General features: G+C 37.6%; 1 protein-coding gene across 2 annotated transcripts in view; it reads left to right on the forward strand.

Moving 5' to 3' along the window:
* Window positions 1-12397, forward strand: part of LOC101711183 (maltase-glucoamylase) — a 211954-nt gene that overhangs the window by 35692 nt on the left and 163865 nt on the right. For both annotated transcript variants that reach the window (XM_087205928.1, XM_087205929.1), the window contains 6 exons: window positions 210-294; window positions 921-977; window positions 1831-1955; window positions 8096-8184; window positions 9608-9657; window positions 10056-10223. In XM_087205928.1, coding sequence (XP_087062054.1) covers window positions 210-294; window positions 921-977; window positions 1831-1955; window positions 8096-8184; window positions 9608-9657; window positions 10056-10223 — 574 coding nt within the window. The remainder of the gene's footprint in view (window positions 1-209; window positions 295-920; window positions 978-1830; window positions 1956-8095; window positions 8185-9607; window positions 9658-10055; window positions 10224-12397) is intronic.

Raw genomic sequence — 12397 nt, forward strand, 5'->3', positions numbered from 1 at the left:
CTAGAAACTTCTGTCCAACCTGAGGGAAGAATAGGAGGGTACAGGGGCTGGGAAGAGCAGATCTGTCTGGGGTGGGGAGAGGTGAAAGAGAATAGATCTTACAGAGTAACCTTGGGTGTTTGCCCTGGCAGCCTGCAGGCTTTGGCCAGGTTGGGGGAAGAGCCACTGGTAGTACTGGCCCACGTTTCGGTGACTATCATTGGTTTTAGGTTCTATGGAGACAGCAACACTTGGGATGTGCACCGACAGTTTTTATGGGGGCCAGGCCTCCTCATCACTCCAGTTCTGGAAAAGGCAAGTGTCTCACGGAGACTGATGGTCTCTGCTTTTGTTTTTATGCTCTGTCCACCCCAAACTCTGCTCTTTTCTCTTAATTCCAAATCCATTTTTGACATCTGTGGCTTAGTCAGCCCTGAAGAGAATGTGCATGGGTTTAGGAAAGTATTGTATCTGATATACATTATCCTATCTAGAAAGCTTTCTTCTTGGCTAAATTCTCTGCCAGTGTAGAAGCACTGTTTCCACCACTTAATGACCTGTGTGATCTGGAGCAAGTTAGTATTCTGGCTTCTCATCTGTAATGATGGAATAATAATGGTACCAACCATTTAGGAATATAGAGAAGATTAAATGAGATAATGTATCAAAACTGGAATGCTTCCCACAGTACATGTTTCATTATTATTACTATTCTTAATGTCTCATTTGGGATTTTTTTCCCTGAAATGCCGAGCTATTGCTTCTATTATCTGTACAAGAGGAAAGGCAGAAGAAAGTAATGAATTATTCAATAATAGAGAAAAGAAAGGCCATGGCTGCCCTCTAAATATAGTTAAGAATTTCCCTATGGATTGCTAGGAAATCCATTTCATCCCCTCAGAGACTGAGTCATGAAAGACAATATTTTGTTTTAATTTTAGGGTGCAGAGAAAATGACAGCATATATTCCTGATGCTATCTGGTACGACTATGAGACTGTAAGTAGCTTGCGTTTTCTTCAGCTCCTTTAGACCACAGCTACAGGTCAATTGTTTCCTGGAGAGAGAAACAGTTATGCATTCACAGCAGAGCTGGATAAAATGAGCCTAAGTTACTTAATATCAGTCACAATGATAATACATTTATATTTTATTCAACAGTTAGATTAAGGCAAATGATTATGAGCAGATATTCAAGGGGGTCATGGGCAATTTGATATTGGTTAGGAGTTAGATTATTTATTCAGAATCAGTTCATATAGTCACTTTCCTGTCACTGGGACAAAATACTTGACATCTACAAGTTAAAGGGAGAGAGATTTATTTTGGCTCACAGCTTCAGTCCGTGGTGGGCTGGCTCCAAGGCAGAAGCTGCATGGTAGAAGGCCATGGTCCAAGAGAGCTCCTCAACCCATGGCAGTCAGGAAGCAAAGAGAGAGAAGGGAGGAGCCAGGGACAAGAATCCTGCCAGGTCACACTACAGTAAGTGGCCTCTAACCAGACCCTTGCTCCTAATAGCACATTCAGGTAATGAACTCATCAGTGAATGAATCCATTGATGAGAACAGCACCTCATGATCCAGCCACTTTCCAAACACATGAGACTTTTAGGGGACTTTTATATCTAAACCATAACAGTTTCAAACAGTCTCAGCATGACATAAACATTCTCACAAGCTCCCAGCGGCCACAACACATTCCTAATTTTTTTCTTCTCTTGTTTGATTCCCTGAGTAGACAGTAATGCAGCTAAGTGGAAAAAGGGAGCACAGTAGATAACTCAGCACATGAGTGATCAGGGCGGGTCCATGTGCCACCAGACCAGTGTGTTTGATTTATTTGCCTGCATCAGGGGGGCCAATTGGAACGGAGAAAACAAAGCATCGAGATGGAACTTCCTGGAGACAAAATCGGACTTCATCTTCGAGGAGGCTACATCTTCCCCACACAACAGCCAAGTACAACCACTATGGCCAGGTACAGCATGGCTAGGAATGTCTTTTTTTTTTTCCCCCTATTAACTTTATTGGTACATTTTAGGTATACAATACAGTTACATTCATCATTGGGATCTTGTACCATTACATGAGTCTCTTGGTTCTTATTTTTTGCCCCTTCCCTTGCCCTCCCTTCACCCCCTCCACCCTTCCCTATTTGCAAAGACCTTGTTTCCATTTTTTTCCTCTTCTCATATTTTTTCCTTTCCCTTTTTTCCCTTCCCCTACCCCTCCCAATTTCCCTGCTCTTTTAGACCTTTTCTTCCTGTTACACAATATCAGTTATACATTTTTAAAATTACAATATCAAGATCTAGGAGACATTACCACAGATTTTACAGAATTTAAAAGGATATAGAAAGCATATTACAAAAATCTTTTTTGAAATAAATTTGACAGCTTCTAAGAAGTAACTTAGAAGACAAATTAATGAAACTAACTCTGGAGGAAATATAAAATTTGAATAGCACCTATTAAAGAAAGTATATTCCTAGCTTGAAAACCTACCTATATGACAACAGCAGGCTCATAAACATTTTAACTGATAAATTATATCAAACAATTAAAGCAGAAAAAAGAAGGAACACTTCTCCCCTCATTTTAGGAACTCAACATTGTGCTAATCCTAAAACTGGATAAAGATAATAGAAGAAAAAAGTATGAACATAGATAGAAATTTGTTTAACAAAACAAACTCTTAGAAGTCAGATCTGGCAGGATGTAGAAAGTGGTTTTGTTATCGGGATGGCAGTGTTGGTTCAGCTTGGAAGATCCACCCCCAAAAGTCATCATTTTAACAGAGGAAAGGAAAAAGCCATATGATCCTGTCACTAGTTGGAGAAAAAGTATTGGACCAAATTCTACAGCTGTTCATGGTAAAAGCTATCAGGAGACTAGAAGTAGAACAGAACCTTCTCAACAGATCAAAGACATGTACTCCATACTTCCAGCGAGAACGCCTTTTTTGAATGGAGAAGATACAATGCTTTCTCCTTAAGGTGGGGAACAATGGCAGTTATGCTTACTCTTTATCTGTCCATTAAACTTTGAAACCTAGTCCCCACAAAATAGTCTGGCAATAAAATGACACAATTAGGATAGGATTGGCATGGCAGAAGCAAAATCTTTATATGTAGAGGAAATGATCATCTACAGAGAAAATACTAAGAAATCTCTAGGAGCCCCTAGAACTTGTACTTGAATTTAGCAGGATTAGAAAACACAAGGTATATATAAAAATTCAGGTCTATGTATACTTGCTATAAATGAAGAACTGGATATTGACATTTAAAAGTTATGTAGGAGCACAAAGGACCCAGAAAAGCCAAAAACAAAAACAAAAACAAAGTGTTGGAAGAAGTTTAGCACCCAATTTGAAGACTTCTTCTAAAGCTACAGTAATCAAGGCAGTGTTGGTGCAAGGAAAGACATATAGATCATTTGAATATAACAGAGAATCTAGAAATAGAACCACACATATATAGTCCACTGAGTTTTGAAAGATTATTTAACATTAGCATTTTATAGAATATAAACTCGATTCAAGAGCCGAGGAAGAGATAGTGTTTTCAGCAAATGGCACTAGAACATCTGGTATCTGTATATAAAAAATTAACCTCAACATTTTTTTTCCATACATGAAAATAACTTGAAGGGATCTATGAACCCAAATAAGAAAGCCTAAAAGTATAAAACTTTAAGAAGAAATTATAAGGGAAAATATTTATGAATTCAGGGTAGGCAAGAACTACCTAGGATACAAAAACATGATGTATAAAAGAAAAAAACTGATAAATGAGATTCCATCAAAATTTCAAACTTTAAATGACATCATTAAAATGAAAAGTAGACCTTAAACAGACCATATTTACAATACATATAACCTATGAGCAGAATATATAAAGAATTCTTAGAGCTCATTAATAGACAACCCAATTAAAATGTAGACATAAGATGATAAATAGCCAGTATAGCACAAGGAATGGTGTGCAACTCTAGAATCAGAAAAATACTAATCCGTACAATAATAAGATTGAATTATACACTCATTAGGGAGATGAAGTCAAAAGTTTTAATAGCCTTGCCATGACTTTTTCTTTTTGTTGGATTCTCCCCCTTTGCTTTTAATTTGTCAAGCCCAATGGATTTATTCTGCTGGGTTTCCTGGGGTTGTGATCCTCATTGTCCTTTCCTAGGGTATTGTCTAAAACTTTTTGGAGTGCCAGTTTGGTATTCATGAAGTTCCTGAGGTGCTCTTTATCATGAAAGTATCTTATTTCTCCATCAATTTTGAAAGATAGTTTTGCAGGGTCCATCAATCTGGGTTGGAGGCTGTTTTCCTTTAGGGCTTGAAATACATCACTCCAAGCTCTTCTTGCCTTGAGGCTTTGCATTGAGAAGTCTGCTGTGATTCTGATGGGCTTTCCTTTGTATGTGATTTGTTTCTTTTCTCTCACTGCTTGTAGAATTTTGTTCTTCTGTTGGATTTCTGGAATCCTAACTATTATATGCCTATGTGTAGATTTTTTTTGATTAAGGCTAGCTGGAGTCCTATGTGCCTCATTTATCTGTATGTCAAGTTCTTTTCCCCTATTTGGGAAGTTTTCTGCCATCACTTCTGTGAAGAGTTCTTTTTATGCCATCTGCACTCTCTCCTGTTTCTTCATTGACTCCAATCAGTCTTATGTTATTCTTCTTTGCATCATCTAGCAGCTGCTGGATTGATTTCTCCTGTTCCCTTACAATTTTAAAGCAGTTTTTCTTTTCCTCCTCACTAATTGCAATCTTATCTTCTATATCTGAAATTTTGTCCTCACATTGGTTCATTCTGCTGCACAGACTTTCGATGGAATTTTTAATCTCTTGGAAATCTGTTTGTATCTATTTTATGGATTCCGTTTGTTTCCTATGTTGGGATTCCATCATATTCTTCTGATCCTCTATTTTTTTTAATCTGTGTCCTCTCTAGATTTATTAATCATGTCTTGCACCATGAGCACAATCTTTGCTGTTATCTGAGTAATTATTTCTGATTTCATTTTTCCCAGATCCTCTTTTGTTGCCAGTTCAGGGGGTCCAGGTGGTTGAGTATCAGATTGTTCCATCTCGTTTCCCTTTGGGGTTGCTGTAGGTGATCCAGAAGTCTGTTTTTGAGGCTTGTTTACATGTCTTCTTATTTCCACAGGGGGTGGGGGGGTGCTTCTGGCGCCCACGCAGTTCACCTTCTCTGCCCTAGGAGCCTGGGATGGCGGTGGGGGAGCTTCCTTCCGGGTGCTGGGACCGGCTCACCCCTAGGAATGTCTTTTAAGGGTGAGGGTGAAAAAATGGTCATTTTTGTCCCTCTCTGTTGACTAGAGGATGCTGAAAACACCATGTGGAACACCACGGGGCTGCTGGCATGTGTGTGTGTATGTGTGTGCACACATGCGCGTGTCAGCAGGTGGGCATGAGACTCTGTCCTTGCATTTTCCTCAGCCTCTTCTCAAGAGGTTGTTGGTCTTGTGCCACAGCTAGGTAGACGTTGAGAGACTTTCATCATTCCTGGCCTTTTGCAAACCCTCCAAATTTCTCAGAATGCACAGACAACTAGGGTAGTCGGCCTTTCTAGTTTGCCTGGGCCTGTTGCCATTTTAGCACTGAAATGCTGTATCTTTGAAAAACCCTCAATTCTGCCCACAGAGCCAAGGTAGTCTCTCTACATGTCTTGGCAAGACCACCCACCCATGGTTCTTTATTCTTGCCTCAGACATTCTCATTTTTAGAGTCAGGATCCACTGCCCATCCTCTTGTAACCTCAACACTTCCCATTCCTTTTCTCACATTGAGATGTTTCCTTCTTGTGATTCAAAGCCATGTTAAAAAACTAGTTCTTCCGGCAAACCTCAAGCCTCCATCATGTTATTGATTTTTTATTTTTATTTAATTCAAAAAATTTGAGACCACCTGTACTAAAGAGGTGCACTTTTATATCTTTATGTCCCTGGAAGTAATAGCTCATTTGATTTTAATTGACTGGGAGTTCCTGGGAGGACAGAAACTGGGTTTTTTCTTTGAATCTCCTTTACTACCTTACATTTTAAAATTATAGACTTTTTACAAAAATATGCCTAAATCCAATACAAATTGGCTTCTTTTTCTTTTCCTGTTCAGCTTTAGGCTTTCTGCAAAGGGACACCAAAATTATCTTTCTAAAATGCAAATATTAACTTGTTGCTTTCTCACTTGAAGTGTGGACTCTCTTATTCCTGGGATGTTCAAGGCAAGCACAATCAGATTCCAAGATAACCTTAACAACTCTATCTCCTGCAATATATTAGTAAGCACACAGATCAGCGATGCCAAAAATATGCTATTCCCCATACAGGCCCTTTGATTTTACTGCATTTGGATCTCTTATCCATTACCCTTTCCGAAAAAGTTAGGACCTCCAACATGATGGGAAAGCATTTTACCACTGAGCCCCTGTGCATACTTAATAATACAAGGGGAACTTGGAATTATCCGCAAGATGTCTTCTCACATTCTTCCAGCAGAGGGAGTGCTACCACTTCCAATGTCTGGTCATTTAAAAATACATATTTGCTCCTTAGCAGAATTTTATGTTCTTTTTAATATTGTTAAGTATATCACTGTTAGTTATTTCATGCTCTGTGTCTGAATAGTCTATTACTTGAAGTTCTTAGGAGAACATTATAGTTATTTCTGCTGACTTTTGTTGATGCTAACTTCTTACCTTATTTAATGATGTTTTGTTCTTCCAATGCGGTGATCTTAGGGGCCTACATATGGTTTCCAGAGGTGATTTACCTTCCCTTTGGTTGCAAACCAGTGACTGCTTCCTACTCAGTATCATGTTTATTTCCTTCAAAGACTCTGGCTTCACACAGAAGTTGGAGGTTCAGGCAGTCTACCTTGGATTACCAGGTTTAGTGGCCCATTTATAGCTACTATAGACTTTTGCTTCCAGTAAATTTCAGCTTTTAATTACTGGCTTCCTTTGTGATTTGAGCTCATGTTTATCTTTTGTCTTCTATTCACAGCTATATCTTATATATTTTTGCAAGTTCAACAATGCTTTTGTAATCAGAATATGTGTTGTAACTTATTTAGGATTAAGTAGCACTTCAGTAAGTAGGTATTTCAGAATATCCAGTCTTCCATACTTCTGAAAGTGTAATTCAGGACTCCTGGAGTATCTTAACCTTTGTCTTGGCTCTTGTTTTTTGTTTTGATTATTTGGTGAATGTATGTAATCTTAAAACATTGAGGGTCAAAGAGGCCTGGGGTTGTGATGTATTTATCATTATATTTCCTGAACTTCTTAGCAATGGCAGCTCAATACATGGGGTGTAAATGAAAGCAGGTGATTTTTTTTTTGATAGGAATATTGGATAATGGAAGCTGAGATGTGCAAGAACACAATAGGGAATGTGAGGCCAGAGAGGGTCTCAGGGGGAGCAGGATTTTGAAGTGTATTCCAAAGGAGTGATGAAATGAGGAAATTTCAAATTAAATTGGTTTCTTTCTCTTTCCTTCCCTACATTCATGTGTTTCATCCTCTCTTTGAGTAGTGTTTTGGGTTTCCTGTTTTAAATTTTAAATCAGATAATGAAAATTCCTTATTTTTCTCTTAAAACAAAATAAAAAAAATCAAATAAGAAAATTGCCATTAAATAGACTGTGCTCATCATATGCTTTGCTTTCTGAGTGAATGGTCTTCAGGAAGGTGAAGTGATTCTTCCTTATGGCATATGGTGCTGCTCCTGCAGGTAGCATCCCTAACTTATCCTTGGAGATCCATTATTGTTTAGTATTCCTTTCTCTTCCGATCATCTGTCTTCTAAATAATAGTTGCAGCCCCAGTTTTATTGTTATAATAACTGATTTTGGTGCTTACATTATTGTATCCCACATGGATGATTATTGCAATGTTTGGGGTATTTCTGTCTCCTGTGACATTACTGAGAGTAGAGAAGTAAGCTCCTGCCAATATTTGCTTTGTGCCTGAAATAAAGCACAGTCATTTGCTGGTACTTACTTTTCTTATTTGAAATTTGATGGAAACATGGGGCAAAATTTTGAAGCCCTTTTTGTCCCTTAAACGAATCTCATTTCTCACAGTCGGCGGAATCCTTTGGGTCTCATCATTGCCTTGGATGAGAACAAAGAAGCAAAAGGGGAGCTCTTTTGGGATGATGGGGAATCCAAAGGTGAGTACTGTATCAAGAGGGGTGCTGTCCCAAACCTGAGTCTTTGACTTATGGTCCTTCACTCCTGCTGGTCCTTTGGCAGTGAGAAGTCTCCCTGCACATGTAGCGAAAGTCAGCTTTGTTCTGTTTGCTGCATTCAGGAGCAGTGATAGATGAACCACAGTTGTAAAGAAAACTCATTTCTACTTCTCAGATCTCCCTTTGGCCAGTGATCTATAACAGGCTCTTACTTTATTGTCAGTGGTACCAGCAACACACATTTTTTCAAGAATATCTAAATTCATTCATCTGTTATGTAAATATCTTTGCCTAAAAGAAGGCAAGGAAACTATCCTTCTCTATTGCATATACATCTAGCCAGTCTTTTTTAGCAGTTTTGAAGATTAAGTATACTAATGATTATTGTGGTTGTAGCTTAAGAAATAGATTTCTTTGAGGCATGTGCCTTAAAAGCACTTGAAAAAGAATGTTTTGTGGGTTACAATAGGAAAAAGGGAAAAACGGGAGACCAAAAAATTCTAGGAGGAGAAAATATAGGAAAAAAGCTCTTTGATATTGGGCATGGCAGTGTGTTTTTGAATTTAATATTAAAAGCAGAGGCAAGAAAAACAAAACATAACAAATGACACTATTGTGATCTAAAAAGCTTCTGGATAACAAAAGAAACAGTCAACAAAATGAAAAGGGAACATACTGTACTGGAGAAAGTATGTACAGACCATAATATAAATAAAATATCTACTGGGGGGCTAACATAAAATATATGTAAGGAACTCTTAAAACTCAATAATGAGGAAGTAAATAACCTGATTTTAAAATGGACAAAGAACTGGAATAGGTATTTCTCCAATGAATACATATAGCTGGCTAACAGGTACATGAAAAGGCACTGAACGTCACTAAACAGCAGAGAAATGCAAATCAAAATTTACAGTGAGATACCACCTCCCACCTGTTAGGGTGGCTGCAATGAAAAAGATAAGAGATTGCAAATGAGGGCAAGGATATTGAGAAAATGGATGAACTTTTGTACACTACTGGTGGAAGTATAAATTGATAAAGCTATTATACCGAATGGTATAGTATTTTTGAGGATTCTTGAAGTATTAAAAATAGAACTACTATATGATTTAATAATCCTATTTCCAAGTTTACATCCAAAAGAAATGAAATCAGTATGTTAGAGAGATATGTGTGCTCCCATGTTCATTGCAGCGTTATTCACAAAAGCCAAGATACAGAGACAAGCTAATAGATGAATGAATAAAGAGGTTGTGGTACATATATCCAACTAAATATCATTCAGTCACATAAAGAAGGAAATATTTTCATTGGGGATATCAAGAGTATCTTTAAGGAGAGGCAGCTGAGCTTTATTCTGTGATGGGTAGGCCAGTCTAACTTGTCTTTCTTCTGCTTTCAGACACTGTGGTCAATAAAATTTACCTTTTTTGTGAGTTTTCTGTCACCCAAGTGAGTAGCATGTTTGTATGAATCTTGACCATTAGCACATATGGGTTGTGTGCATGTACTTATGTTTGTAACTTCATTTGTAGTAAGGATACATTTCCATTTATGATTTAACTCTGAATAATTAATTGCACCATTTGTTTTATCAAGAGGTGACAATAATATTGATTAAAATACCAATGTTTCAAATATAATTTTCTAAAATGCCCCTCTATGTATGTATGTTCCTGATGTTTTTTCTTAGTGTATTTTTGAAATAAGCTTTTAGTCCTGAAGCACATATTAGTAGAGAAAACTGAGGCATTCAGAGCAATGGGGAGGATTTGGTGTCTTCTGTAGCATTTGAGTGATTAGAGAATCTGTATGTTACAGGCAAACCTTTGTGTTTAATTGTTTTGCAGAACCACCTGGATGTGGCGATTTCTCAGTCAACCTACAAGGATCCCAATAACTTAGCATTTCAGGAGATTAAAATACTTGGGACACAGGAACCGACGAATGTTACAGTGAAACACAATGGTGTTCCAACTCAGGCTTCTCCTAAAGTCACTTATGATCCTAACCTGAAGGTAAAAGTCCATTTTGTTGAGGTGTTTATTTTAGTATCCTTCCTAGCATTATGGAATTTCTTCCTGCCAAGGTTGCATGGATTCTCGATGAAACAAAGAGCACTTCCTCTGATGGGGAAGTCAGAGGGTTGGGAAGGAAAATGAGAATGAGGAGATGGCCAGAGCTAGAGTGAGACAGGGAGCTGCTGAGGAATGGGGTGAGCTAAAATGGTCTTTCCACACTCACTGTCTCCTCTGCACTTCAGTGTTCTGCTCTCTGCACTGACTTCTTTTCAGGAAGTAGTTATGAAGGACACAAGGAGAGGAGAGTGAAAGAAGTGGGGAATAGTATCAGAAGAAAAGGGATCTGGAAACTTATGGGAGATGCTGACAAATAAAGGTTGGATGTAGGAAGTCCATGAATTAGAATTTCGAAGGCCTTATGTTTTAATTATATTAAGATGCAGTATACAGATTCCAACTCTAACACATACATTTTCAAGAAATACTTGAATGACAAAGTATTTCATGATCCTACACAGTGGCTTCTTATTTGGTTAGATGATAATAATAAAATCAATTTTCATGAGTTGTAATGAGACCTGAAACCCTGATCAGTTTGTAGTAAGTTCCTCTGGTGCCTTAGCATTGTGAAGAATCCTTTCCCCAAGTAATTTTAAACAGAGGTACCCAGGTATTCCTTGCATTGGATCTGTGGAGTCAGTCAGTGTGATTTGTGAGGGATCTTCCAAATTTGGAAAAGCTAAGTCAGTTTAAACTTCTAATATAATGACATATGAACAGCTATTGACATTTTGTCTTTTTTTTTTTTTTCTTTTGGCACCAGGGATCAAACTCAGGACCTTGCTCTTGCAAGGCAGATGCGGCACCACTGAGCTAAATCCCTGGCCCAACATTTTGTCTTGACAACACATATGGAGGATACATACATTATAAAGTTGGAAAAAATGTAGTATATACCTGGCTTTATGGCAAGTTATTTGAAAGATGCCTATTTAGACATGTGACTAATCCATGTTTGCCAAATAAATCGATTAGCTTGAGAAAAAGGAAATCTTCTGTTGGTTGAATTTGAGTGGTGGGGAAACATAATTAATGCATATGAAACTAGGGAATGAGAAAGGAAACCCAACCTAACTAGGAAATGTTAGCTTATGTCTTAAGTTTAAAGTTTAATGGTGTAGTTGAACTAACCTTCTTGAAGGATGCAGGGCTAGAAAGATAGTGTATCAGGTAGGGATTCACTGGCTGCAAGTAGTAAGAAATCCCAAATGATAGCAAATTGGGATAGTTTGCTCTCTATATTTAGAAGATTAGAAGGCAGAAAATTGTGGCCATTGGTTCAGTGGATCAAGGTTATCAGGATGAAGATCTTTTTTCCCCTTTAACGGGAAGTGTCTGCTTAGGTTTCAGTCACCATCCTGCTATTCTAGGATAAATTTTAACAAAAGAAAAATGAAGAAGGGAAAAAAAATAGAAAGTAGAAGGAATAAGTAAAGGTGAAGGTGCAGACTCTTACATCAAGAGAAAAATTAGAGCCAGCAAATTTCTCCGAACTTGAGCTTACCTTTCATGGCCACAGTAATGCTACATTGATTAAAAACTTAAGTATTAATGGGAACTTTCATATTAGAAACTGAAATAGTAAGAAGGAAGCATGTTATGTGAATTCCATTGTATTCCACAAATAGGCATCACTTGATTTATCTAGATAAAATATTCCCAATTGAGATATAAGAATATGCCAAATTAGGGCTGGGAATGGCTTTTCATCTTCAGTCTGTGAATCTTGTATAACAAGCTTAGATAGATTTACTTTGGAAAGGAGATCAATTTGGAGAAGAGGAAATGTGTAGTCAGATTTTGGAAGGTCTGAGGTGACTCAAAAGATCTCTATGTAGCTATACCGACTTCACACAAGAAATGTAAACATTAGGTGTGGTAAACATGTGTAAAAAACAAAACAATGTAAAACACAAAGGGATCAAGAAATGGGTGGTGGGTGGGGAGAAGGGGCAAGGATTCAAAAGAAGGAATTAAGATGTGTTATGTATGTGTACCAACTTCCCACAAAGGATGTAAACATTATGCATTACACAAATATACTAAAAAAATGAAATTTAAAAAAGATCTCAGAATGATCCTTGATACTAGGCTTTGTTGGAGATAGAAAT

The sequence above is a fragment of the Heterocephalus glaber genome, unplaced genomic scaffold, assembly GCF_053883595.1.
Source record: "Heterocephalus glaber isolate CG9 unplaced genomic scaffold, H.glaber_assembly_v1.0 deba00000621, whole genome shotgun sequence".
Classification (NCBI taxonomy): domain Eukaryota; kingdom Metazoa; phylum Chordata; class Mammalia; order Rodentia; family Bathyergidae; genus Heterocephalus; species Heterocephalus glaber.